This window comes from Aspergillus neoniger (genome assembly GCF_003184625.1).
Source record: "Aspergillus neoniger CBS 115656 unplaced genomic scaffold BO87scaffold_21, whole genome shotgun sequence".
NCBI lineage: Eukaryota > Fungi > Ascomycota > Eurotiomycetes > Eurotiales > Aspergillaceae > Aspergillus > Aspergillus neoniger.
Window position 1 is genome coordinate 156,031 of NW_020291149.1, and position 24,766 is coordinate 180,796.

Sequence of the window (24,766 nt, forward strand, 5' to 3'; positions counted from 1 at the left end):
TATGAATAATGATACACATTCTGAATAATGAACTATGACATTGTCATCCTCCGCACCCGGCATCGGGGATAGGAGTTAACAAGCCCGCGCACTCCGAGATGACATAACCGACCGGTATCGATAAGCGGTGCCAGCAACAACGTAAGTAGTATTTCGGAGCCAGTCGTTGCCGGCCAATTGAAGACGCAGCCCGGACACCTCCCCTTGTCCTTTATCACTGATTGCTCTCCCTTGCTATTGGAAGTCGGGTGACAGACCCTAACCGACTAGTGCCTGCTATGATACGATCCCAGTCGCCCATTCACCGACTACTACTCCCACCCCCCCTCACGTTTTCGGCCGATCATGAGTACTAGTCCTCCTCCTCCGCCGCCGTCTGGCTCGCCCCCCGCCCAACCGGGGTCTCCTCCGTCCCGAGATTCTGGAACTGTATGGCATCCCGCTAGGGAATGGTTGGAAGAGGAAGAGGACGAGGATGATATGGACTATGAGCCGGATGAAATAGAGGCAGAAGAAGAAGAAGAAGCAGAGCTAGATGCGGAATTGTATGAAGACGAGGATGACATTGATGATGCTGATGATCATCGCTTCGGTAGGATTTCCCTCCCCCCTCCTTTTACAACTGGCACATTGGCTTGCATGCGTTGGATTTACTTCTTCTTTTGCTAGTGTCTTTTATTCTGAGAACTTACACCTTTTTCAAGACCCGGAATTGCATCTAGGTAATATACATATTGAATTCGCCATGGATGAGTCGGACCATGAGCAGCAGGGTGAGGAGCGTCACGAGGGAAGGCACAATAGAGGTAGAGTTCCCGCATTCTTTTTTATTGCTTACTGCTGCTGTTGCTGTTGCTTAGGCTTTGGACACTCATTGTAGCAGTTTCCGCAGCTCGATTACTGAACCTTTTGGCTTCGAATGGTCTACGCCATATTTTACATTATAACGGATTACATGATGCCAACGTGGTAGAGGACGACGAGGAAGAAGATTACGAGTTCGGATTCTTCGGATACCGGCGACGAGCACGACGATCGGGAGGTCAGCAGTTCCCCAAGGTACCAAGCGAAGAGGGAGCGCAGCTCATGGGTTCTGGTGATTTCGGATCCAACCCTCACTATGTGGACAAATTGAAGAGGCGCAAACAGGCCCTTGCGACGAAGATAATGTGGCGAGAACTGGGGGTGGATGTGTCGGGGCCGCAGAGGAGGGATATGCAGTCGATAACTCAGGTGGGATTCATTCAGCTGGGGAATACGATTGGTTCTGGCTGACTGTTGTAGGGACTTATTCCGGGCTCGGTGGCGGATAAGATCGTTCATTTCGACTCGCGGTGCTACTCTGGACAGTTCTCAGACGATGGGGATTTCTTCTTCTGCTGCGCTCAGGACTTCAAGGTCAGGATGTACGATACGTCCAATCCGTTCGAGTGGAAGTATTACAAAACTGTGGACTACCCGTTTGGGCAGTGGACTATCACCGACGCCAGTCTGAGTCCGGACAATAAGTTCCTGGCGTACAGTTCGATTCGGAACCTAGTCTGTCTTGCGCCCACGGATCCAGCGGATTCCTCTGACCCGGCTATATTGGATTTGTCGTCGCTTTCAGGAAGGCGAGGCGGGCGTGGATTGTATGGCAATTCTCATTTCGGGGTATGCACAAACCGGTTAAGAGCGGACCGTCTCATTTTGACTGACTGGTATAGATCTGGTCGATTCGATTTTCGGGCGACGGTCGGGAAATCGTGGCTGGCACATCCGATCAATCGGTTATTGTTTACGATTTAGAAACGCGCCAGTCCGTCCTGCGGCTGCAGAACCACGAAGACGACGTGAACGCTGTTTGCTTCGGCGACAAGTCATCTCCCCATATTCTTTATTCGGGCTCGGACGATACTACGCTGCGCGTGTGGGACCGACGCTCGATGGGCGACGGGCGCGAGGCCGGTGTGTTCATGGGTCATACAGAAGGGTTAACTTATGTTGACAGCAAGGGCGACGGGCGATACGTACTATCCAACGGCAAAGATCAGTCGATGAAGCTCTGGGATTTGAGAAAGATGATGACGACAGCCAAGTTCGACACCATTGATGTTAACCGATACACGACCGGTTTCGACTATCGATTTGAACCGTATCCCGACGACTATTACGAACCTCATCCCCATGACTGTTCGGTAGTAACGTTCCGGGGTCACCGCGTGCTCAAGACTCTCATCCGCTGCCACTTTTCCCCTCCGGGCAGCACCAACTCGAGATATGTGTATACGGGCAGTGAAGACGGTAAGGTATATGTATATAATCTGGATGCCACACTTGCAGGCACGATTGATGTAGGGCAAGCGACGGCCAACTCGCGGCCGCGCGATCCGGATATCTTCGCCGCTGCATACGAAATCCGTAGCAGTCGCAGCGATGTGATGTGGAAGACATGCGTTCGGGATGCCAGCTGGCACCCGAACTCCCCTGTCTTGGCAGGTAAGTTATCGCGGTTGAGTGGATGAGATTGAGCTAATCTGAGGTTGTAGCAACGTCCTGGAATGGTTGGGGATTGTCCACTGGTACGTGCACACTGCATACCTGGAATGACGGGGTGGATAGCGATGAGGGCGATCCACCGGTGGCAGGGAACTACGACAGCCGATTGAACTCGGTTCGGGAATTCAACTTATTCAGGGAGAAGATGATGCAGAGCCGAAGTCGACCAGTCCAAAGATCTGCATTGGACGATGAGTTACATTATGAGTTATGGTGATGAGAATTTGGACGTATACGCAGGCAGGTAACTGCATTCCACTTTCTTTTTCCACTGCATGACCGCCATGGCGTTGGCTGGCTAGCTGAATATAATTGAGGATTGGCAAAGAGACTGGGATAAGTAGATAGTCATAGAATGTAATTAGCTCGTTCGAGGATGGGGTTATCGATAACGCGATCACATATAGTCAACAATCTAGGCCGGGCTATGAATAGCACGGTCTTTCTTTCTCTCTCGGACGGGGAAGCAAATGGTCGGCGTGAGGAGCAGCACTGCTCTCCTCGACCCATCACGGCAGACAGAGGACATTGCACATGTCTGATGGAGTAGTTCACAACTGAAGAGAAAATTCGTGAATCATTTGCGATCCTAATAGAGTTCGCAACAACACCAGCCCGACGCGTCACGATCTGGGGTCCGGAGCGGAAGTTCAACCGAAGCCGAGAGAAGGCCGGAGGAGAGTTGAGGTCGAGATCGCCGCTGTCCTTCCCTCTCTCTTGTCTCTTGCTTCTGCTTCCGCTTCCCATCGCGCTTTACCCGCAGTCTGGCTTCGGACACGTCTTCCCACGCTTCCATCCCATCCCCATCATCTTCCCCTAGCCCTATCCCTTCTTTCTTCTTTACCTTCTGCATTCCTCACTTCTCCGCTCTCTCCTCTTCTTTCGCCACCCTCCGGCGTTAGCGGCGACGAGTCAAGTCAGGGGATTCCAGCTGGACGTGTGAACCACTGGACCTGACCTAACCTGAATAACATCAGTCTCGCGAGAGCTGAGCTGAGCTGAGCTTGGGAAACTAACTGCGCTCACCGACGTTGTTTGCTGGAACATAATTCTTTCTTCTCCTTCCATTTCCTGTACTCTCTCATCTCTGGAAGTTCATTCATATCTCTCGGACCTGTTCTCTAGCACAAGCGCTCTGCCGGCCCCGGCAGCAGCTGATCATCGGCGCCGCATCTTCTGTGGAAATTACCTGCAACTCTCTCCCTTAATCCAATTCTACTACCCTCTCCCTGTACTGAAAAGAAAAAGAAAAAGAAAAGTCCTGGAACAAGGCGCCAGAATCTCCGTTTCAGAGCTTATCAGATTGACGAACTGGTCAAGTGTTTGTTCTTTTTGAAGCTGTCTTCGCTTCGGATTGTACGTATCATCAAGCCTTTTTTATGTTCCTCTGTTTTGTTTCGATTGCAATCTGCCAATCGATTTCTCCTGGTGCCTTATCCCCTGTGAGCTTTAAAGAAGAAAACCAGAGTGTTGAAACCAAAAAACCGTGGATTTCCCGCCATCGGAGTCGGAGGAAATGATCCCAGAAGCCTGCTTTTGTTGTTGTCGATGTTTCTCTAAAATATCCAGTGGATGAGAATTCCCTCCTTGCTAATTGACCGCCTGTGTCTACAGACATGTACTTCCCTTGAAAATCAAATCGATCCTGAAGCTTGAGAGAAAAGAAGAAGAAGAAGAGCCAATATCCAAGGAGGACTGTATATCACAAGCAAGCAATCAAGTTTTCCCTTGAGAGAAATCCGATCATAAGCTAAAACACCATGGCTACCGAAGATGATAACTTCGATATTGACATCTATGGAGATGGCGGTGGCTACAATGCCAATGACCAGGGCCCCGAGGATGAGATGAAACATGATGACACAGAACTTATCCTAGATGCGCCGGAACCCACACAACAACAACAGAATGGGAACCCCAACCACCAAGGCGACGGCTCCTCCGACGGTACCGTCAAGCCCGACAGTGAAGGCGGCGCTCCCCATAGTGACCCTGTAACCCAGGCGGGCTCCGCCAACCCACAATCCGCGGCCAAGGAGACTCCCACCCCCCAGCAGGGAACCAAGCGCAAGGAGCACGATGATCGCCCGACAGACCCTGATGCTACCCCTGCTCTGCTCATATCGGACTTGTATTGGTGGACCACGGACGACGACATCCGCGGCTGGGTGTGCCAGGCCGACTGCGAGGATGAACTGAAGGACGTAACGTTCAGCGAACACAAAGTGAACGGTAAAAGCAAAGGGTAAGCGGGATGCAGCGGTGGTGGTGACATCTCCAGTCCACTGATATGATGTTATTATACATATAGACAAGCGTTCCTCGAATTTACCACCCTCCAAGCAGCCACCGCAACGAAACACAAGATCGAGTCATTCAGCGCCGGCGGACAAACGCGCAAGCACATGGTCACTTACACCAGCCCGCAACCGAACCCGTTCCGCACGCTGCCCAAGGATGCGCCTATGCGCAAGGACAACCAGGCGCGCTCGATGTCCGGCGGCTTCAACTCGCCCAACCCGAACATGAACTTTGGCGGAGGCATGAACAACATGGGCGGCGGCGGCGGCGGCGGTTATCGCGGCGGACGCGGTGGATACAACAACCGGGGCGGCATGTCCGGCGGCATGGGTGGTGGGAACTTTGGCGGCAACCGGAACTTCCAGAACCCCATGGGTGGCTTCCAAGGGCCGATGGTGGGCGGAGGCTTCCAGGGTAATCCCATGGGGATGCAGAACTACGGTGGCTTCAATAACCGCGGCGGGATGATGGGCGGTATGCGCGGTGGCCCTGGCGGCATGCGCGGTCGTGGTGGTGGCATGGCAGGACCCAATATGATGGGAATGCCGGGGATGAACCCGATGGGAGGCATGGGGATGAATGCGATGCCGGGGGCGATGAATCCGATGATGGGAGGTATGGCGGGTAACATGGGGATGCAGGGTGAGTAGTCCCAGGAAACAGTGGGTAGTGTGTTTTTGTATACTGATCGAGTGCAGGACAAGGTGGATTCCAGGGCCCCAACCCAGCCTTTAACCAGGGCTTCTTCCCTCCCAATCAGGGCGTCGGCGATGGATCATGGAACCCTCATGGGGCCAAGCGCAGTCGCCAGGAGTGATGATTGACCCTTGTACACCTCCCTTTTTCTTCTTCCCCTTTTAACGTTTCTTTCATTTCTCTGCTCTATCAATATCTGGGTTTCATTGCGCGGGTTCGGGGAAATTGGTTTTCATTATCTGTTAGGGTGTATTAGACAATTAAGGGTCTGCAGAAATCTGTTTTCGTTCATTGCTTGCTTGTCTGCATATGTAGTTATAATTCGAGTATAGGAGTTGGTTGGTAGTTTTAGCTTATCATATTACTTATCAATAAGAAGCAGATAGCATACATACAAGATAGTAGATAGTAGTAGTATCTAGAATGTTGTAAGTACTAAAGTAGTGACAGTGACAGCGGAATGGAGCAACAATGCACCGATAACCCGATCGGCGGGAATTCCAGCCCCTCTTATCGTCATCTGCCTACAACCCTCTCTTGAATTTAGATACCCCTGCTATTTACTCGAACCGTGGTGATTAACTCACCCTCTTCGTCTCTAATTGATTCCTATCAGCGACAGGAATTCCCCAATACCGCAGAATATAATCTAACCCCCGAGTTAATCCACCACTTTCACCACCTGGAAGTTAACGCATCGAGCTTCCCCGCATCCACTACCACTACCCTCTCTACACCAACAGAACAGACATAACACACCAACGAATAACCAACTCCCGAAGGAAGACATCGAAGATGCAAGCCGTCCCCGAATCCCGCCAACAAACCTTCGAGGAGATCTACGGCCCTCCGGAAAACTTCCTCGAGATAGAAGTACCCTTCCCCCATACCCTTCCCCCTCTATCCCCCCATACCCCCCACCACATCTAACCCATGAAATGGAAAAATAGGTCCGAAACCCCCAAACGCACGGCACCTCACGCAACATGTACACCTCCTACGAAATCGTCTGCCGGACCAACATCCCCGCCTTCAAACTGAAACATTCCGTCGTGCGGCGCCGATACTCCGATTTCGAGTACTTCCGGGATATACTCGAGCGGGAGTCGACGAGGGTCACGATCCCGCCGCTACCGGGGAAGGTATTCACGAATCGGTTTTCTGATGATGTGATTGAGCATCGACGGGAGGGGTTGCAGCGGTTTTTGCAGATTGTGGCGGGCCATCCGTTGTTGCAGACGGGGAGTAAGGTGTTGGCGAGTTTTGTGCAGGGTATTTTTCCTTCTATTTCATATATCTCCTAGGGAAGGGTTTGGGGTTGGAGGTGTTTGGCTAACTGTGATTTTTTTGTCTAGATCCGAATTGGGATCGGAATGCGTGGTAATTTTTACTGCGTTTTGTGAGGGGAATATGGAGGGAGGGGTTAGGGATATGGACGGGGGATAAAGGAGGGGGATATGGTACGGGAGAATGAATGAGGGAGGGTATATGGTGGTATGGTAGGAGGGAATCATTGGCAATTGCGGGTTGAGGTAAGGTAGTATTCGTCTGTTCATTTTTTCATTCTGCTGTCTCTGTCTGGCGGATATCATGTAACTAGCGTTCTGTTTGTCATTCTGCAATCAGTGTTTGTTCTGTCATTCATGTCTGTCTGTTCTTAGCATAAAAGCTGTTATCATCCTGAGCATCTTCAGACTACTCCCATGCAATCTACTATGGTGATTATAATTAGTCGGTAGCACTGTCTACTGACTATTAAATGCAACTACACTAGCTATGCAGGCATCTATGCAGCTCGCTATGCAGCCCACTATGCAAGCTCATCCCACATCGGCGCCAACGTATTATCTGCCCACGTCGCATCCACCCCCGAATTCTCGTCCATCGCAAACGAAAATACCCCCGCACTGCTCGTGCTCTCGTGGAGTCCCTGCGGCGGGGCTGGAGGCGACAGCGCTGGATCAATTGGCCCGCGCGCATTGCCGCTCTCCGCCTGCCCACGAGCAGATCCCCGTGCAGCATGCTGCTTTCCAGGGTCAGGGTTCCCCCCTGGCAATCGTCCGCTCACGGACCCTCCGTCCCGGTAGGCGTGCGGGAACTTGGTCCGAAATCGGTCTCGCAGGTCCGTGGCTCGGCGATGGCTCAGATTCAGTCGCCTGTCCTGCTGGATTAGCGTCCACTGGAAGCCATGCACGGCGTAGCCTTTCAGCAGCGCTTCGTCCTCGACCACGGTAAATGGGCGGCGTGAGCGTCGCCGCGACTTCATCGTAAAGTGCGGCTCGGGAATGCCCAGCGACGCCAGCGTGGATTTGGATCTACTAGAGAGCGTAGGGGTAGTCTTAGACAAAGTGCTGTTCTTGGCCTTGCTGCCTTTCGAGTCAGCATCCTTGGAGCTGCTGGCCTCATTCACCGCAGCGCCACTGGCTTCCGTATTAGCCCCCCGCGGGTGTGGGAGATGGATCTTCCCCGCTTGTCCGTCGGTCCCTTCGGTTTCGGCTCGCGAGAGAGCGTTCGCGAGCGTGTCATGCAGCTGCTTGGTGGCTTCATTGGGATCCGCGGCCCTTGATAGATTAGATGTGCACAATCGACAGTCTCGTTCAACTCACCGATATGCCCAGGGGCAACACACACGGAACCTAGATTAACTTAGTTGGCATCCAGTGTCTCCTCCACGTCCACATGGCTATACCATACCTATCTTTCAGATTGGATGCGCTACGCTTGTTGAACTTCAACTCCGGCTGGGCCAGAATCGCCGTCCAGTTGCCGATACCGCACTTGACCACCCCGCGCAGCAGAGCAGTCGTCTCTTCCTCGGTCCACTTACGAAGATTCTTGCGGGACCGGCCCCGCGTCTTAGGCGATAGAGGCTCGGTATTGTCCTCCGCGGACGCATCTTTATTGTCAGTCTCGGTGTCGGTCTTTTCGGTTCGTGTCCGTTCCGCTGCAGCAACATCGTCCAGCAGTCCACTGGCGATATCACCGTCCGCCGCTTTGTCGACCGGAGAATCAAGGATCTCCTCGATGCGACCTTCTCGTCGCTCCGCAATCTGGCTATCTGCAGCATTAGCGGTAAGTAAGCCCGGCTCCACAGCCTCGCTGCCTCGGGACGGTTTGGTCAGTAGCTGTGTGATAGAACCGGGTTCAATTGGAGGAAGCAAGGCCGCATTCGGAGGTGGCTCATTGAGACCATTGAGAATAGCAAAAGGGCCGAAGGGTGGCGGACGCTGCTCCTTTTGTGCCTGAGGAATAGGCAACTGCAGGTGTTCACTAAACGTGTCCGCCTGACCGCCCAAACGCCTGCGCTTGCGGAAGTGAAGGGTGTCGTCATCAAACGAGGAGTAAGGGTATCGTTCTAGAGCGCGGAGATTGACAAAGGCTGGGAGAATTGGCCGGGGAGGCGCCTCCAGGCTGGGGAGGGAGTCCGCAGGGGCATCCGACTTCTTCGGTCGGGGAGCAGGCGCCCCTTCGGAGGCTCCAGACTGGGCCGAGTCATTGCGGGCAGGGAGGATGCCGGGATTGTTGCTACTGGAGGGTTCCCGGACGTGACTGGCATTAGGTTCGAGCGGGGAGGGCACAGCCAAGAGGCGAGACACCGGCTGACGGAGGGGAGCAATGCGGAGAGACTGAAGCTGGGGTAATTCGCGAATCAAGGATTCGTCGAAGGAGCGGGTATAGGAGCCGTTGGAATCCATGGCGGGGGCACCCATACACCCATTCAGGGGATGATCACTGAGGGATGAAGAGCACCATGTAGAAGGAAGAGGGAGATGCCACTGCCATTTTCACGGGATGATGATAGTTGGGGGAGATGCAGATGAAGGTGGATGAATTGATCAGACTTGATTAACGTACAGGTGGGCGGCTGATGAGTCAGCAGGCAGTTGACTCTCTCACAGCAGTAACTAAAGTTAATTACTGTTGACTATTAACCAACGTAGGTAAGTACTTGCATAACTACAATATTGAAGATACTAGCCTGTGGTACATGTTGAATAGATATAAGTTGTTGTAAAAAGCTATGGGAGAGATGAATAGTGTGCACAGAGTAACATGCACTATCCCAATGGATCACATACCAAGTATTCCAGTCATCAAAGCAATTACCAAATTCGACTTCTCTTCATAGGGTATAAGTAGTTATCAGAATGATAAATATCCAAATACAGCAATCCAGAATACAGCGGTGTACATACATACTGTACGGTAGTGTTCAATAAGTTCAATGTCAACTGCAACCCCATCAATCTATACCAACTCCATCCCATAGAACCAACTATCATCCTACATCATCCCCACTATGCCCAAAGCAGTAATCAGCTATCCATCTCCTCCGTCCTCCATATAATAACTCAACTCTCACCTCTCCCCATCCATACAACATACAACCCCGTCTCACCATCTCCAACATTGAAAATGCCCACCAGCATATTCCCCCCAATCCCCTACCTAATCTACGGCATCTTCGAGCCCATATCCCTGTACGTCTTTCCCCAATCCCCCTCATCCCCCAAAACTAACCACATGCATCAGAATCGGCGGCTCCCTCTACCCCCACCTCGACGCCTCCTCCTTCATCCTCTCCCAAATCCCCCACAACCCCGACACCACCGGAACCATCACCCCGTCCTCGCTCTCCCTCGCCTACCAACTCTCCAACATCTACTTCCTGCTCGCGCTGCTCGGCGTCGCCCTGATCCACAGCACCTCGGAGCCCAAAGTCCTGAAAAACTATCTGGTATGTTTGGCGGTAGCGGATCTCACTCACATTCTGGCCGCGGGGTGGTCCATGGGGTGGGAGAGGTTTGTGGATGTGGCGGAGTGGAATGCGTTGACGTGGGGGAATGTGGGTGTTACGGCGGCGCTCTTTGGGTCTAGGGTGGTGGTGCTTGGGGGTGGGTTGGGGGGTGTGGGTGGTGAGAAGGTGAAGAGGAAGGGGCATTGAGTTGGGTTTTACTGGTGTGAATGTGATGGGATGGTGGTTGTGTTGGGTGTACATACAGTGTAGGTACTATGGGATGGATGGATGGATATCGGGGACCCGGGGATTATCAATCCCCGTTGTTGTAAGTAGTCACTAGACAACCAACTAAGCACAAAGTAGGACATAAGATGATGATGATATGACATTGAGATCGACATTTACCCTTTCTCGCAGTAGTAAAAGGGAAGTATACCGATTAACCTTCCCCTTTCAACCAAACTAAACTATCTTTCTTTGACCCGCTCGGAGTTATCCGATAGTTATTTACCCACTTACACCCTCACCCTCATCATCATCACCACCCTTTCCCCTATCTATCTAACTAAGCTACCGTGACTACTAACAGACTAACTTCTACTTCCAGCCTAGCTTACTATAACAGATCCAACTAACTCTTCATCAAGAATAGATAGACTATTGGCAATGGTCTAGACCACCCCCCACCCCTAGTACCCACCCTGTGAACCTTCGGCTGGCTGTATCCTATCCTATCCTATCTATCCTATGACTGGTTGTTTAGTTAACTACGGAGTATGACCCCCGGTTGGGATCAAAGGAAGTGCATGCATGCACCAAGCTCAAGGTCTAGATTCCATTTTCAATGAAGGAATTGCCAGTATGCTGATGAGTAGTAGTAGTGGTAGAAATACATGCCCAAAGAAAGAAAAAGGAAAAGAGAACAGGGATTATCCGAAATCAAAAAGGAAGAAGGAAGGAAAAAGGGGGAATGATCACAAGACTGAATCAAAACAAGACATCATTAACCAGACCAAATTGAATCATGACAAGGAATAAAATAAGGAATTATAGGATAGAAAAGGAAAGAAATCGTCATATTAATCAGTCAGCGGCTTACTTGCTTCTGTTTCCTGCTCATCCTACCTCTGCTGCCCAGTACGCGTCATATTACTGCCCCCCATATTGTTTGCTGCCTAGCCATTCATCCATTGCGTCTAGATGACATTTGTTATTGCCCCAAGCTCAGACCACGCCACGTGTGTGCTACTAGTCTAGTTGGTGGGTACCTGACGTTGCAATTGCTGGAACAGTTGGTGCAGGGCTGGCGGGCCGTGCTGTTGGTACTCCCTAATGTGCGGGAAGAGGAAAGGGAGGCCCGGCGACGTTTGGAACTCCTGTCGGTAGGCCACAAAGTTCTCCGTTGGGTCCAACAGGCACGCTAGTGCAGGGGGCAGCACCGAAGTCAGTGTCATCCGGTTGGTGGCGCTGTCTGTGTGCGTGAAGGTCGGGTTGGACGTGCTGTATTTGTACAGACCGCTGAGAATCGCCGTGAAGGAGTGGTAATTGCGGTAGGTGTAGAGGGCCTGTGGTTGTCAGTACGTGATTCTTTGTTATGCACTCCTGCAGAGAGGATGGGTGTGGTCTACCTCGACAATTTCCTGAATGTAGCCTATCATGTCCGGTAGTCCCGTGCAACATTCCCACACTTCCAGGCTTCGTAGCTCCCATAGCACTAGGAGTCGCTTGATTATGGCGTCTGGCTCCACGAAGCTCTTCTGACTCAACCCAGAGAAGTATTCTTCGTCGAGGGCGGTGGTGGTCTTGGCGAAATCCAGAGCCGGTGCTGGGTTCGTCAAATCTAGCTCGTCGAGCAAGGGAATTTCGACCGAAAATGGCTTCGTCCAGTTCATCTCCCGGGCGTGGACGTATGTTCGGGTAAACCGTACCCCCAATACCGAGAGCTCAAGTAGAATGGCTTTCAGACTCGGCAGATGCTCCTTAAACAGCTGCTGGATAGGCGCTGCGATGAATTGGAAGCCCGGGTACGGTGTGCTGGCTGGTACTGGCTGTCTCAAGGCGTGTAGGCACCGGTTCACGGCACGGTGGGCGAATGGGCTGCGAGTCTGAAGATGCTAGTCCAGAGTCAGTACTTGGCAGCAGAGCATCATGCCAAATATCAATCACATACCTGTTCCACCTCTTTGTACTTCCCCAGCTCCTCCGGAAAAATTTGCAAATAGTTGAGCAAGTGGATGTAAAGCGCCGTATGTTGTTGTAAAAACCACTCTACCGAGTGTGCTCGGTAGCCCAAGAAATAGCGGACCAGCTCCTCAAACGAAATTCGGGTGAAATGCAGATGACTCTCCGTGTCGATGGCTTCTGCTATTGCTATCGAGGGCATGTCACTATCCCGCTTGGTAGGAAGCCAGCTCCAAGGCTCGAGGGGAGGACCGGAGATTTGACATCGTCGAATGATTTCCTCGACCTTCTGATAATGGGACAGGTTGTCAATGAATGCCGTCTCGTGCGGCTCCACAAGCGAGTACAGAAACGCGGTGATGGCTTGGGGATCGCGTTTCTGAAGAGACTTTCGCGGGAGGTTGCTGTCTCGAAAGAGACCGAATCGAATCACCCGCTTGATCTCATGGGGATCAAAGGCCCAGAACACAGTGGTGGCCTCGTCCTCCCACCACCGATACGTGAAGAAGGTCTGGGGAACCTCGCCCGAGGGAAACAGTTCTAGGTAGGCCGGTTGTCCCGTGCCTGGGAACGGCACGCTGGCCGAAGGTGAATACGCAGACATGCCAGAAACAGTCAAGATGGCTCGCGGGACCTTGGTTCAAACAACGACGAAGGGGAACGGACGGTCCCTTTTGACACTGGAGGAGACTACGATTCAGCAACAGAACAACATAGTGACGAAATAAGTAGCAGCGGACACCGTTGCCTTGTTCCCGGGGTCCTTTTATCCCTGTAGGTGTAGTACCAATGTGTGATCGGAACCAAGCCCTTCCCGATGCCAGGTATTGATATCAACATTCTAGAACGCCCCCCAGGATCAGGCATATAGGGCAGGGGAATAGACGACGTCAGATGAAACAGGCCGGGGACTAACCTCACGGAAACCGGAAGGACGAGAGGGCTCGAGCCCAAATGTACACAAAGAAAGGTAAAAAAAAAAAAAAATTGGATAGTTGACGAGGGCACACCGGCCGGCTTCCAGCAGGTTGAACGAGGGTGTATTGAATGGACCGGGAACAGGGACCGAAACAGAAACAGAAGTAGAAAACCAGATAAGAGGATTAATCCAAACAGCTAGCTCTATTGTATTGCACCGTGCATTGCACCATCAGAGAAATCTGCAGAAAGCTGGCCACGACGGATGATAGACCTTATCGTCCTTCAGCTGGTGCAGACTACTTTCCGTTCTTCAAGACCTTTTGCCACGTTTGACAACTCACGGGGGAGAGCAGCTGGATAGGCGAGGAGAGCTTCCATCAACGAAGCACAATAATGCTGCTCCTGCTGCTGCTGCTACTACTGCTGCCTGTGGCATCCGAGCGGCCAGAAAGCATGGCGGCAAGTGGCGCATTACAGGACAGAAAGAAGAAGGGCAGACGAGGGCTGATCCAGATCCGAACCACTGGGACCCGGGAGCCAGGATAGGCTAAAGGGACGGAGATTACCTTTTGATACAGGAGCTGAAATCATGGCCAGGGCCTAGCGGTGGGCCGACGACTCCAATCAAGCCAGTTGGCCGTCGCATCATTTAATCCTCGACTGGTGGCCAAGGGAAGGAATGCATTCTCCGGGCCCCTGGAAGGACCGTTAGGTCTTGGGGCCCGTCTAGGAGCAGCCGAGCAGACCCTCCCCACATGGGCTGTGAATAATAAACCGGATTCAAGCATCAATAATCGTCGTCTCCATAAATAATCGGGGCCGTTGGCAATAGTAGGACCGATAATAGTAACAATAATAAAGAACGCCAGCCAACGGCGGGCCAGTGGAACAAACAGTTAGTATTCTAGAGTGGAATAGAAATATGAGATAACCCTAGAAGGGAGGTATTAAAAATAATTAATCAAACAAAATAAAACAAAATAAAATAAAATTGAAAGAATATTCAGAGAAGAAAATAAAATTAAATTGAAATTGAATATTTAGAAAGACGGAACAAGAAAAGAAAATAGAATAAAAATGGATAAAAATCCAAAAAGGAAATTGGAGTGAGAGAGAAATCATACACACTACAGAGAAGAAAGAGAAGCGGTCAAGAAGATGGATGGAGCAAGAGGGAACAGATGGAACAGTGCGTGCACAACAGCACCCCGAGAGGGTCCTGGTCATGCAGGACTATTTCGGTTTCTGGAAGGTTCACTTGGGGCCGCATCTCATCGGCAATGAGACCAGACACAGAGGAAGAGACTGTGTGAAAGAGAGAAAGAGAGAGAGATCAATCTTGTTCGTGTTCCAGAGCCGTAGCGGTGTACGGATGACAGGATATTAATGAAGTCAACTATACATCAGCCTCGCGGGAGAAGACGAGGCAGTCGAGCCACTGAGCAGTAAGTAGCTAGACTACAGTAGGAGCAGCTGAGCGAGAGGCGACATTCGTCAAGCGCCAGGAGCACGGCTGAGAGTAAGCCAGAGGCAAAAGGCAAGGCAAAGCAAAAGCCATCGTTGTCAGTCATGATGATGATGTCGAAGCATGAAGGGCTGATCCTCCAATCCCGCTGTGGGAACCCATTACAGTAGCTAGCTTCCTAGCTTAGCTGGCCAGACAGAAATGCTGTGTCGAAAGCTGGTCGCACACGAATATCTCCAGCCTGCTAGGTACGTAGATAGTCTAGTCGTATCCATCTCTTGTGTAAGATTGAAAAAAAAAAATAAAAAATAAAAAATAAAAAGTAAACGATCGGGTGGCTAGCAACCTCTCTTGCTACAGCTGCGACTAAATTAGTGGGTGAAGCGAGTGCAATGCAGAAAAGCGTATCGCCGCTGATCGGGGCGATGGCGATCGGGGGGGATTGCTTCTGGGCGAACAATTGGAGTCTGCTTCCATTCTACCGCCCCCAGATGGCCTGATTGACCTCGCGGGTTCATCATCATTGGCTGGTCCTCAATTTTCTGTTAATTTTTTTTACGCTTCTCAACTCCAGTCCAGACCACCTCCCAGGATTGAATGATGACGACGGCGGACTGGGGAATGAATAGATAGAGCTAGACTGCAGTCCTCGGACGTGTCCACGCCAGTGTTACCCTCAACAGCCGACGTTGCATGTCCCACAGACCGGGGGGCAGATAGATGTGGATTCGGTCACCCAGGAAGGATTGACCATAATACCAATAGCAAGTGAGAGAAGAGAGAGCAGTAAGTAGTAGTCTGGAGAAAGAGAATGGGAGTCAATGGGGATTCGAGCAGCAGCGGAGGAGCTCGTGGCGGTGGGTGTCTTTTCGCCAAGCAGGATCCACCATCAAGAGAAAAAGAAGAACAATTCAATTGCTTTGTTCGTCTGGTGCATCCCAATCGATCAATGAAGGAAGGAATGTAAATCCTTCAAAATTCTTCCCTCTTTGCTTCTCCACGGTACCTGGTGCCTTAATTGATCCTAACTCTCAGGAACGCGTGGATACCAGAAGGTTGGAAACTATCGAGACAAGCTAAACTTCGCCTTCGGGTGGAAAGTCATGGCGGGATTCGATGATCGAGCATAGCATCTCCACCCCGAAACTTCCATCCACTAGACTAGATTACCAGAGACCAGCCAGATATTGTGGCGCAGGGCAACAAGAGGTTGGAATCAGGGGCCCCGCTTAGGAGAAAACCCTGGTGTGCCCGGCATCAACTTACTGTCGAATTATTAGACTAGACGTCTTTCCATCCACTATGGGAGGAGGAGGCAATATTGTCGATGGGTCACAGCAAGAGGCCGAATAGAAACCAAAAGTTAGAAATCAGCCATCCGAATCAATTCTGCTGCAATCATCAGACGCCGGAAGTTGCGGGTTGCAGATAGCCACGGCAGCGCCGCTGCACACGGCTTCCCTCCACGTTGTGCCATTCACAAGCATCCCAGGAAGTGTAAGACATCTTCATCTTGGACTTTGGACCGGAGTACTCCGGCCAATGTATTCCGTGATGACCCTAGTCGTCGAGACCCGCTCATTCCGCCGCCGTTTTCGCGGCCACGGGGCGTCCCTTTGAGGAGAGAGAGGGATGTCCAAGAAGTGAAAGAATTGAAGCTTCCTTCCTTCCCTCCATCCTGTGTCACGACTCACCACTTTTGCTTCCTCGCCAGATTCTACGTCTAGGCCAGTATGGTTACCATCCTGCAAAGACAGGGCTGTGTCGCTGAGCTGTCGCATGCAGAGATGGTGACCTGGAACCTCAACGCCCCTGTACTTACTTGCACGGCCCGGAAGGTCCAGACTCGGAGCGGATAGCCACAGCCATGGCAAGCGACAACTATTGATGGGTGACTGACTGGGCTTGTATGTAGGCGGGAGGAGTCCTTCTGCAAGAGCGCAACGGTTGTCAAGACCTTGTCAAACCCTAGATAACCACCACTCGTAGTCCGTAGCCATGTTGTCACTCGGCTGCCTGGTCCTCCGTCTCCAACACGCCCGCTTACTTACATATGATGTCTACATACATACCTAGATGATTGTTCTCTGTGTTTCCCGCATGTTGTGACGTGACGTTGTGCGAAAACAATCGCTTTCACAAGCCATCTGCCGTGCAGATGCGTGGGGGTTGCTTACAGCCAGAGCCTATAGTTGATCACTATGTGAGGAGCATTATAGCTTGGTCACCATTCCCGGACAGCGACCTGTCCATCCAGATAGACGTGGCCTGCTAGACCCGGATTGGTTCCGGACGTGCAGCATGCATGAGCCTGGCTCGGAGGCTAAGCAAGTATGTATGGTGTGCGTGGACGAGTGCGTGTGTGTAGAAGCGAGTTAACGGGTGGGCTATGTCACCGTGGCTTGAGACAAACATCTCGAAAGCCTCGCTCACAGGCCAGGTAGGTATATAACCTTCGTACTCATCTACCAAACGGAGAGAAGACCACTGCCGAGCATCTTCTGCTTTTCCAGGGCTCGCGGGGGAAGCAATATGTGAATACCCTTGGACTGAGCAACGGACACTGTGATACAAGTGTGTGCGATGCCACCTTTCCCTCGATGATCGTGCCGCCTCGATCCCTCGGACGAATCCTGCCGGTATCCTGCCTGACATGGCCGAGAGACATCCAAGAACCCTAAGGCACCTCCATCCACAAAAGGAAGATGGTGGGCAAGCCTTTCCCAGACAAAGGGGGAAAAGAGAGCGGAGAAGGTGGGCAGAGGGGAATAAGATACGGAGATGGAAAAAGAAAACATTCAAGCAAAGGCGCAACCCGCAAGTGATGGATCGCAACCCCATCTTTCCCCCCCTCTGATCCTGTTTTCTGAGCTTAACCGAAACATCCCGAGCGCCAGAAGGCGTGGATCGAAGGAAAGTCCGACCACGGCGATGGTCGAATATCAATTATCAATCACAGTGAGATCGACTAGGTCAAGATGACTTGTCAGTTGACTTAACGCAAACTAACCCATGCGACATGGTGGCTAAGTCTGCATGGTCAGCACCCGATTCGTTTGGCGCTTCCTCTGATATGCCGAGGATCGAGAGGAGGAATCGGGCCAAAGGGGCGCCGGCAGGAGGATGTATCCAGATGAATCAATTCCTCTCTTATCATTCCATCCCATCAGTGCGACTAGAGCGGCATCTGCAATCTGCACCGGCATCAGCAACCAAGAACTAAGATACCAGTCCGTCCGTCGAATACTCCATCGTCTCCTCATCCCACGCAACAACTCACATCTATTGATTTATTTTTTATTATTTTTGTTCTCCCATTCTAGGTCCCGTCTCTTCTCGCTAAATCCCTCCTAATCCACTACTCCCCACGGCTAATAGGGAGAGGAGGGGAAGAGAAAAAGAGGGGAGGAGAAAGATGAGGAGAAGATCCATACTGACCTGCAGCAGCCCAGTTGACGTGTTACATTCCTACTTGTAGCCTTGTACAGAGTAGATGGGCTAAAGGAGATGTACGGTTGGCTGATTTCAACGAAACCAAGGCAGCACAGGAGAACCCCCAAGACTCGCAATTCCTCATAGTCCGATGGGTCGACACTGCACCAGGTCAACTTCGGCCAACTACTCCAGCCACTGTTCATTCATCTCCAAGTGCAGCTTCCCTTTTGGATCGGTTGGCTCCCGCCTTGGGATGTGAGACGTAAACTTTTTTCCAAGGACCCATGAATGGATTGCATCTACCATCCCACCCTGTTGTTCCCGGCACCGTAGCATCCCTGTTAGAGGTCACGACAGGGTGGACTCGAGGCGATGGGCCGTCCAGATAGTAGCATCTGCGCGAGTCTTACCATGGATTAGATAGATCTGCTGGGGTGGCACGGGAGTATCCGGCGGAGTTTGCTCCGTGAATGGGTCAGGGAAATAGACAAAACAAAGGGGGACGAGGGAAGTTGGAGGTGGTAAGAATAAGAAATGTCCTACTGCAACTGGCCCAGTTACAAATTCCAGGAAAGGAATGGACTTAAAGAATTAATGGTATCATACAATCACAGGCAGACAGACTTGGCATCTTGACCTTGCTTTAGTGTACAAGTCTACGGTACAGTAGTTGACAGGTGTAACTTTGTGTCCTGTAGACAATTCTTTCTCTTTTTTTGTTCTGGATAACGCTTCATATAATTATCGTAACCGGCGTCATACAGGTCCACAAAGCAAGACAAGATGTCATCGCCACAGCGGAATTTTTCAACGCTTTTATTTTTCCGGCAGCCTACATCACTTACCATGCCACATTTACTGGAGGGCACGGCGGCGGTCACGCTCCTCGGCGATAGAGAGCTTGACACCCTTGCCCTTGGGCAGGGAAATCCAGGGCTTGTCCTGACCGATGACGAAGACGTTGGACTCACGGGTGGCGAAGGTGTTGTCAATAGCGTCCTTGATGTGGACGATGTTGAAACCACCATCGTGGCGCTCACGGTGGGTGACGACACCGACACGACCCATGTTACGACCACCGGTGGCCATGGCGACAACACCAGTGTCGAACTTGACGAAGTCGGCGATCTTGCCAGTGGCAATGTCGATCTTCACGGTGTCGTTAACCTTGATGGCGGGGTCGGGGTAACGGATGCTATAAGAAAAGCCCTTGTTAGCACGCTTTGTTCTCACGTTGCGGCTCCTTACTGTGTTCCAGCAAAGAACTGCGATTCTAGTTCTGTCGTCCTCCGCCGATCAACCAAAGCTTGGTCCAACGACTGAATGACGCGGAACTTGTAGAGAGTATGCACTCACGTTCTCGCATCGTGCGTAACCAAGAATGGGATCCCGCCCTTGCCGAGCTGAACACGCTTGACCTTGCAGAGCTTGTACTCGGCCTCCTCAGCCTGGATGCGGTGGACGGTGAAGCGACCCTTGGTGTCGTAGATGAGACGGAAGTTCTCGCCGGTCTTCTCGATGCCGATGACGTCCATGAAACCAGCGGGGTAGGTAGGGTCGGTGCGGACCTTGCCGTCGACCTTGATCAGACGCTGCATCATGATCGCCTTGGTCTCACGGCCGTTAAGGGCGTACTTGAGACTATAAAACTGTCAGTCCACCGATTCCTCGAATTCTCTTCGTTCCTCTCGTAATCGTTGGATGGGTCGTACCGGTTGCGGATGAAGACGATCAGGGGCAGGCAGTCCCGGAGCTTGTGAGGACCGGGGGAGGCCTTGGGGGCGTAGGTTCCGGACATCTTGTCCAGGAGCCAGTGAGAAGGCGCGCTAAGGCGCTTCTGGTGCTTCTTACTGTACGAACATGGTGGTTAGTATTCAACTCCTCAAAATCTTCAATTCTTCTGCCGTAGCGACGAAAAACGGTGAAAACGCAATTCCACCGATGATCTTGCTTCGTGCAATAAGAACAGCGTAGGGCGTGTAACTCACGGTCCGCGAGGCATCTTGGCTGCTTTGTCGACTTGAACCGGTTAGTTGTCGAAGTGTCGCGAGGAAAAGAAGGAGACGGAACAAGGACTTCAGCAGCTGATATCCGGCCCATCTGCATTTTTCGCTTAGCGGCTGGTGCTAGCGGGGCTTAGCCCTAGCACTAATACCGTTCTTTAGGCCAGCCCAACTAGTCCCGACCAGTACTAGCCTGGTGGGTCATGTGTGTTACATAATCAATACTGGGTCTAGGCTTCATTAGATAGTATTGGGCTATTGTTCAATGCTTTTTGCTTTTAGTAGCTGAAATATCTAGAAACAAAAGGATATCTGACGCCGTCTAATCGCTATATGCCATAGATCTCTTCACATGTTTAGATGTAGCCCTTGATGACCGCAACCTCCGCGTTGAGGATGGACGATCCAGCAGCACCGATAACGGTGTTGTGCGAAAGAGCAGCGAAGCGGAGATCGAAGTAGCCACCCTCATTGCCGTCGCGCACCCGTCCGACGCTAACGGTGTAGCCCTTGGAGATGTCCCGGTCCAGTCTAGGCTGGGGTCTGTCGGGCTCGTCGAACACCCGGATAGCCTGCGCGGGTGCAGAAGGAGCGCCAAGCTTCTGAGCCTCTGACTGGTACTCCCTCATGGCCTGGGCCACCTGCTCTGCGCTGGGAGCGGGGCGGTTCTTGAAGCGCAAGGAAACAAAAGCCATGTGACCGTCAGTGACTCCAACACGAGTGCAAGTGGCGCCAACACGGAGACCGGACTGCTCTTCGAAAGCCGTAGCATCGGCGTTCAAGGAGCCCAAGATCTTCTGGGCTTCGTTCTCAAGCTTGTCTTCCTCACCGCTGATGAAAGGAATGACGTTGTCCAGGATGTCCATGCTGGGGACACCCGGGTAACCAGCTCCAGAGAGAGCCTGCTCGGTGAAGACTTCCACCTCCTCAACGGGTCCAAACTTGGCCTGCAGGGCAGCGAACGGGATGACAACACCAATGACAGCGCAGTTGGAGTTGCAAACCAAGAATCCCTTCTTCAGGCCGAAGTGTTTGCGCTGGTGAGGGATGAGGTCCAGGTGGTGGGGGTTGACGGTGGGGACGACGAGAGGGACGAGAGGGTGCTTGCGGTAGTTCTTCGCGTTCGAGAAGACGGGAATATCGGCCTTGATGAATTCCATCTCTGTAACAGTTGTGATCAGCAGGTAGTATTGTCGCCTGGGCAAAGAACCACATACCAACATCACCCGCAATGTCGCTGTTGAGTCCAGAGAAGACGAGATCGCAGTCAGCGAATTGTTCAGCCTTGCAGTCACGAAGGACGAGTGTGCTAAGCTTCTCCGACATAGCCGTAGACTGCTTCCATCTCACGGCATCCTTGTATTGTTTGCCCGCAGAGCGCTCAGACGCACCGACGGCGTGCAGCTCCAGGAAAGGGTGGTCGGCAAGTAGGAGGATAAAACGCTGGCCCACGGAGCCGGTGGCGCCCAAAACACCTGGAGGTTATCAGCAACGCAGCCACAGACAAGTCGCTCGTGTTGTATATCCATACCGCACTTCTTCTTAGGATATGAGGCCATTTTGTTTGATATCGAGTAGGTCGCTCTGCGATTCTCGTGATCTGACAGTTGTCAATTACACGTCTTTGATAGGTAATGAGACAACGATGGATGATTTAAACAGAAGCATTGGCATAAAAATCTCAATTGGAACATGCTCACGGGGAGACATGGCCAACATCCGGTTGCAGCGCCTTAACCGACGGAGCCCCGCAAGGGATGAAAGCACAGTTGTATCTCCACGATCGGCATTTTTTTTGAAGATTGTGACACGATAAACAAACGGGTCGCTTTGCAATAGCCACAGTGTGATTGAACTATAAGCAAATCAAACGAATTGCACTCACCTCTTGGACAATGATGCGGAAGTTGGAGAGGGACAAGAGTGGCGTTACCGATTAAAACTGCGATATCGCTCCGGAGCACATCTGCCCCGCTGTGACTCAGCCCTCACTACTGACTGACTAACCACTCCGTAGCATTCTCCGCCAATCTGATTGGCCGATTGCTCCGATCTTATAGAAATGTGAATGGCATCATTTTAGGGCCTTGAACTAGACCATAAATGGATGGTGTCAATATAGTTGAAAGTGACATAGTTGCTATGAAACTAGCCATTGATATGTACGGCCTTTTGTCTGTCCTATTTACTATGCATATGCCATACTCAGCTGAGAGATCAGATTGCGCCATCTATGCTTCGTCCTCATAATCGAAGATCTTGCCAGGGTTCAATAACCAATGTGGGTCGAGAGACTTCTTGATGGAACGCATAATTCCAATCGTGGCTGGGCCAAGCTCCTTTTTCAGTGAATCTTTTTTACCCAATCCCACACCATGTTCACCCTGGAAACTGGTCAGTCATGCTTCAGGTACAAGTTCAGTTTGCAGATGTCTTACGGTGCAAGAGCCTTCCATTTCCAAAGCGCGATCAACCATGTCGTACACAACCTTTTCTACTCGCTCCCTTTCTTCTTGAATAGTGCGATCATATAAGATACTTGCGTGGAAGTTGCCATCTCCAATATGCCCAAGGATACTGGCAAAAATTCCCAGGTCATCGAGTTCTTTCTTGGAGATTTCTACTATGGTTAGCTAACATCCGGGTACTGGGTTGTCAAAAAGCATACCAATAATGTCTGGCAATCTAGAGATGGGCACGGAAACGTCGGTTGACCATACTTCAGATCCTCGCTCTCTTAGTGCCAGCATACTCCAGAGCGATTGTTTTCGTGCAGACCATAAATCATGTGCTTCTCGCTCGTCTCTTGCAAATTCGAACGAGCTTGCGTTGTTGTTCTTTGCTAGTGCTTTGGTCAGGTTAATACTATCCGCGACCCCAGCTTTGGTGCCGGAGAACTTGAAGAACAGAGTGGGCAATTTCTTCCATGTTCTCCCAGTTCCTCCGGCGCGGTTGATGACATCCATCTGTATCTCATCAAGAATCTCCATACACTGTACTTGAATGCCTTTTCGAACAAGCTGCATGGCAGTGGATGCCGCATCACGTACAGTGGGGAAGGTCACCACGCCGACACGAGTCTGCTCTGGAATCGGCGTCAATTTCAGGGTAGCTTCAGTCACAATACCAAGTGTTCCTTCAGACCCAACAAACATTCCTGTCAAGTTATACCCGGCTGAAGTTTTGCGTGGACGGCGACGTGTCTTAATGACCCGACCATCCGCCAGCACGACAGTAAGGTTAATTACCCAGTCTTTCATGGTCCCGTACCTCACGGCATTGGTTCCACTGCAGTTTGTCCCAATCATGCCACCTATCATTGCAGACGGTCCCGGGTCAACGGGAAAGAAAAGACCGCTGTCCTTAATCCTCTCATTCAGATCCATCCATTGAATGGACGGTTGAACCACAACGTCCATATCAGATTCGTGCAACTCAAGTATCTTATTCATCGTCACGAAATCAATGGTCAATCCGCCTAGAGGGGCCGAAAAGTTGGCCTCCAGACTAGAACCTCCGGAGTAGGGTATCATTGGCATTTTGTATTTGTGGCAGATCTTAGCGATCTTGGAAACATCATCTGTACTCGCCGGGTAGGCAATGGCAACTGGCAGACGATCAGCATTGACGCTGGACCATTCTGAAAACCCATGTTGTTGAAGATCGTCTTTGTCGGTGCTGATGATTTCATCGCCAAGCGTGGCTCGCAGTTCTGCAATGGCCTGTTTGTTCAAATCGATGTTTAGTCAAGTACACATGATATACTATATATATATATGTAACATATATATATATTAAGAACACGGGAGAGCTGGATAGTTTTCTACCTTCTCAAAATCCTTCGCAGATCCATACTTGGGATGCTTGCTATCCAGAGACTGGGACTGTCCGCTCGTCACAGCATATGCATAGCCGACGCCCGCAGCCAGGGCAGAGGCTAACAGGGTCCTGCCTGAATTTCGAGAACCCGAGCGGTTGCCAGAAGGCCCAGTATTGGCACCGTTCTCCTGTCCAGTATTGCCGTCATTCTTGTGTCCTACCTCTGAGCTAGCCCAACGCACTGCCCGTCGAAGAGGGAAGGGCTGGCGTGGCGAGAGGGCGCTGGGCCGGCATTGAAGCGCGCGGAGATGTGCGGGGAATGCCCGAGGCACCTGGCTGAGCGGCCGCATTGTCTCACGAGCTCGGATCCACGGAGGGTGAGGAATAATGCTATCTGTAAGATTAAGGGTTGAATTGAGCAATATATATTACATTCCCAGTCCGGTTAAAAAAGACATACTAGGCCTCGAAGGCCGAAAATGGGGTCTCCGATTATCCAGTCGTAGCCCGTTATAGGAGCTTGGCCTCGGCGCGAGGAGAAACGTCATCGGGGCTAAGGATGAGACGTACAGCAGATATCGGAAATAGGCCGAGTAGAATGCCATAAACCTGCCTTTGCTGGATAGTGGAAACGGTCTTGTCTAAGTCTAGAGGTGCGGAAGAGTA

General features: G+C 51.5%; 12 protein-coding genes across 12 annotated transcripts; 5 read left to right on the top strand and 7 right to left on the bottom strand.

The window, feature by feature from the left end:
* Positions 1-195: 195 nt before the first annotated feature.
* BO87DRAFT_377612 (uncharacterized protein) lies at positions 196-768 on the top strand. The gene has a single exon (XM_025623593.1). It carries the CDS (start codon positions 346-348, stop codon positions 667-669), a length of 324 nt encoding a protein of 107 aa, XP_025478478.1. The 5' UTR covers positions 196-345; the 3' UTR covers positions 670-768.
* BO87DRAFT_377613 (WD40 repeat domain-containing protein) lies at positions 334-2,950 on the top strand. Its single transcript, XM_025623594.1, has 5 exons — positions 334-592; positions 705-806; positions 884-1,233; positions 1,285-1,653; positions 1,707-2,950. The coding sequence occupies exons 2-5, from the start codon at positions 746-748 to the stop codon at positions 2,502-2,504; spliced, it is 1,578 nt and encodes a 525-aa protein (XP_025478479.1). The 5' UTR covers positions 334-592; positions 705-745; the 3' UTR covers positions 2,505-2,950.
* Positions 2,951-4,298: 1,348 nt separating this feature from the next.
* Positions 4,299-5,656, top strand: BO87DRAFT_311490 (uncharacterized protein; the record flags this gene model as incomplete). Its single annotated transcript, XM_025619544.1, has 3 exons — positions 4,299-4,783; positions 4,850-5,481; positions 5,538-5,656. The coding sequence occupies 3 exons, from the start codon at positions 4,299-4,301 to the stop codon at positions 5,654-5,656; spliced, it is 1,236 nt and encodes a 411-aa protein (XP_025478480.1).
* A 411-nt stretch (positions 5,657-6,067) lies between these two features.
* On the top strand, positions 6,068-7,254 carry BO87DRAFT_337053 (sorting nexin-3). The gene is made up of 3 exons (XM_025620547.1): positions 6,068-6,408; positions 6,486-6,807; positions 6,891-7,254. The coding sequence occupies exons 1-3, from the start codon at positions 6,331-6,333 to the stop codon at positions 6,917-6,919; spliced, it is 429 nt and encodes a 142-aa protein (XP_025478481.1). The 5' UTR covers positions 6,068-6,330; the 3' UTR covers positions 6,920-7,254.
* A 91-nt stretch (positions 7,255-7,345) lies between these two features.
* Positions 7,346-9,230, bottom strand: BO87DRAFT_361355 (telomere repeat binding factor family protein; the record flags this gene model as incomplete). Its single annotated transcript, XM_025621585.1, has 3 exons — positions 7,346-8,096; positions 8,142-8,171; positions 8,230-9,230. 3 exons carry the CDS (start codon positions 9,228-9,230, stop codon positions 7,346-7,348), a joined length of 1,782 nt encoding a protein of 593 aa, XP_025478482.1.
* Positions 9,231-9,895: 665 nt separating this feature from the next.
* Positions 9,896-10,480, top strand: BO87DRAFT_460046 (uncharacterized protein; the record flags this gene model as incomplete). Its single annotated transcript, XM_025628991.1, has 2 exons — positions 9,896-10,016; positions 10,069-10,480. The coding sequence occupies exons 1-2, from the start codon at positions 9,952-9,954 to the stop codon at positions 10,478-10,480; spliced, it is 477 nt and encodes a 158-aa protein (XP_025478483.1). The 5' UTR covers positions 9,896-9,951.
* A 1,049-nt stretch (positions 10,481-11,529) lies between these two features.
* Positions 11,530-13,061, bottom strand: BO87DRAFT_387760 (uncharacterized protein; the record flags this gene model as incomplete). Its single annotated transcript, XM_025624829.1, has 3 exons — positions 11,530-11,841; positions 11,905-12,390; positions 12,447-13,061. The coding sequence occupies 3 exons, from the start codon at positions 13,059-13,061 to the stop codon at positions 11,530-11,532; spliced, it is 1,413 nt and encodes a 470-aa protein (XP_025478484.1).
* Positions 13,062-14,250: 1,189 nt separating this feature from the next.
* On the bottom strand, positions 14,251-14,693 carry BO87DRAFT_90108 (uncharacterized protein). The gene has a single exon (XM_025629662.1). The coding sequence runs from the start codon at positions 14,603-14,605 to the stop codon at positions 14,336-14,338; it is 270 nt and encodes an 89-aa protein (XP_025478485.1). The 5' UTR covers positions 14,606-14,693; the 3' UTR covers positions 14,251-14,335.
* Positions 14,694-17,031: 2,338 nt separating this feature from the next.
* On the bottom strand, positions 17,032-17,825 carry BO87DRAFT_90138 (uncharacterized protein). The gene has a single exon (XM_025629663.1). The coding sequence runs from the start codon at positions 17,682-17,684 to the stop codon at positions 17,115-17,117; it is 570 nt and encodes a 189-aa protein (XP_025478486.1). The 5' UTR covers positions 17,685-17,825; the 3' UTR covers positions 17,032-17,114.
* Positions 17,826-18,864: 1,039 nt separating this feature from the next.
* BO87DRAFT_416872 (40S ribosomal protein eS4) lies at positions 18,865-20,317 on the bottom strand. The gene is made up of 4 exons (XM_025626776.1): positions 20,267-20,317; positions 19,991-20,128; positions 19,635-19,919; positions 18,865-19,473 (listed from the first exon to the last, which is right to left on the bottom strand). Exons 1-4 carry the CDS (start codon positions 20,278-20,280, stop codon positions 19,134-19,136), a joined length of 777 nt encoding a protein of 258 aa, XP_025478487.1. The 5' UTR covers positions 20,281-20,317; the 3' UTR covers positions 18,865-19,133.
* A 206-nt stretch (positions 20,318-20,523) lies between these two features.
* On the bottom strand, positions 20,524-22,161 carry BO87DRAFT_377621 (aspartate-semialdehyde dehydrogenase family protein). The gene is made up of 3 exons (XM_025623595.1): positions 21,813-22,161; positions 21,499-21,756; positions 20,524-21,443 (listed from the first exon to the last, which is right to left on the bottom strand). The coding sequence occupies exons 1-3, from the start codon at positions 21,838-21,840 to the stop codon at positions 20,638-20,640; spliced, it is 1,092 nt and encodes a 363-aa protein (XP_025478488.1). The 5' UTR covers positions 21,841-22,161; the 3' UTR covers positions 20,524-20,637.
* A 271-nt stretch (positions 22,162-22,432) lies between these two features.
* BO87DRAFT_407658 (oxidoreductase, FAD-binding protein) lies at positions 22,433-24,756 on the bottom strand. Its single transcript, XM_025626096.1, has 4 exons — positions 24,109-24,756; positions 22,950-24,003; positions 22,720-22,901; positions 22,433-22,665 (listed from the first exon to the last, which is right to left on the bottom strand). Exons 1-4 carry the CDS (start codon positions 24,448-24,450, stop codon positions 22,513-22,515), a joined length of 1,731 nt encoding a protein of 576 aa, XP_025478489.1. The 5' UTR covers positions 24,451-24,756; the 3' UTR covers positions 22,433-22,512.
* Positions 24,757-24,766: the final 10 nt, after the last annotated feature.

What these genes read in the sequence shown, in the direction of transcription:
- BO87DRAFT_407658 (XM_025626096.1), bottom strand. Translation starts at nt 24,450, where the DNA reads ATGCGGCCGCTCAGCCAGGTGCCTCGGGCATTCCCCGCACATCTCCGC. An exon ending in CTGCGAAGGATTTTGAGAAG is followed by an intron (nt 24,004 to 24,108) that starts GTAGAAAACTAT and finishes TTGAACAAACAG; the next exon opens with GCCATTGCAGAACTGCGAGC. An exon ending in TAGATTGCCAGACATTATTG is followed by an intron (nt 22,902 to 22,949) that starts GTATGCTTTTTG and finishes TAACCATAGTAG; the next exon opens with AAATCTCCAAGAAAGAACTC.
- BO87DRAFT_337053 (XM_025620547.1), top strand. Translation starts at nt 6,331, where the DNA reads ATGCAAGCCGTCCCCGAATCCCGCCAACAAACCTTCGAGGAGATCTAC. An exon ending in AAAACTTCCTCGAGATAGAA is followed by an intron (nt 6,409 to 6,485) that starts GTACCCTTCCCC and finishes ATGGAAAAATAG; the next exon opens with GTCCGAAACCCCCAAACGCA. An exon ending in GTTGGCGAGTTTTGTGCAGG is followed by an intron (nt 6,808 to 6,890) that starts GTATTTTTCCTT and finishes TTTTTTGTCTAG; the next exon opens with ATCCGAATTGGGATCGGAAT.
- BO87DRAFT_377612 (XM_025623593.1), top strand. Translation starts at nt 346, where the DNA reads ATGAGTACTAGTCCTCCTCCTCCGCCGCCGTCTGGCTCGCCCCCCGCC.
- BO87DRAFT_377613 (XM_025623594.1), top strand. Translation starts at nt 746, where the DNA reads ATGGATGAGTCGGACCATGAGCAGCAGGGTGAGGAGCGTCACGAGGGA. An exon ending in CGAGGGAAGGCACAATAGAG is followed by an intron (nt 807 to 883) that starts GTAGAGTTCCCG and finishes TCATTGTAGCAG; the next exon opens with TTTCCGCAGCTCGATTACTG. An exon ending in ATGGCAATTCTCATTTCGGG is followed by an intron (nt 1,654 to 1,706) that starts GTATGCACAAAC and finishes TGACTGGTATAG; the next exon opens with ATCTGGTCGATTCGATTTTC.
- BO87DRAFT_90108 (XM_025629662.1), bottom strand. Translation starts at nt 14,605, where the DNA reads ATGACCAGGACCCTCTCGGGGTGCTGTTGTGCACGCACTGTTCCATCT.
- BO87DRAFT_416872 (XM_025626776.1), bottom strand. An exon ending in ATCGTCTTCATCCGCAACCG is followed by an intron (nt 19,920 to 19,990) that starts GTACGACCCATC and finishes ACAGTTTTATAG; the next exon opens with TCTCAAGTACGCCCTTAACG. An exon ending in GTTACGCACGATGCGAGAAC is followed by an intron (nt 19,474 to 19,634) that starts GTGAGTGCATAC and finishes CTTTTCTTATAG; the next exon opens with CATCCGTTACCCCGACCCCG.
- BO87DRAFT_377621 (XM_025623595.1), bottom strand. Translation starts at nt 21,840, where the DNA reads ATGGCCTCATATCCTAAGAAGAAGTGCG. An exon ending in ATATCCTAAGAAGAAGTGCG is followed by an intron (nt 21,757 to 21,812) that starts GTATGGATATAC and finishes GATAACCTCCAG; the next exon opens with GTGTTTTGGGCGCCACCGGC. An exon ending in CGACATTGCGGGTGATGTTG is followed by an intron (nt 21,444 to 21,498) that starts GTATGTGGTTCT and finishes CAACTGTTACAG; the next exon opens with AGATGGAATTCATCAAGGCC.
- BO87DRAFT_90138 (XM_025629663.1), bottom strand. Translation starts at nt 17,684, where the DNA reads ATGGGGTTGCGATCCATCACTTGCGGGTTGCGCCTTTGCTTGAATGTT.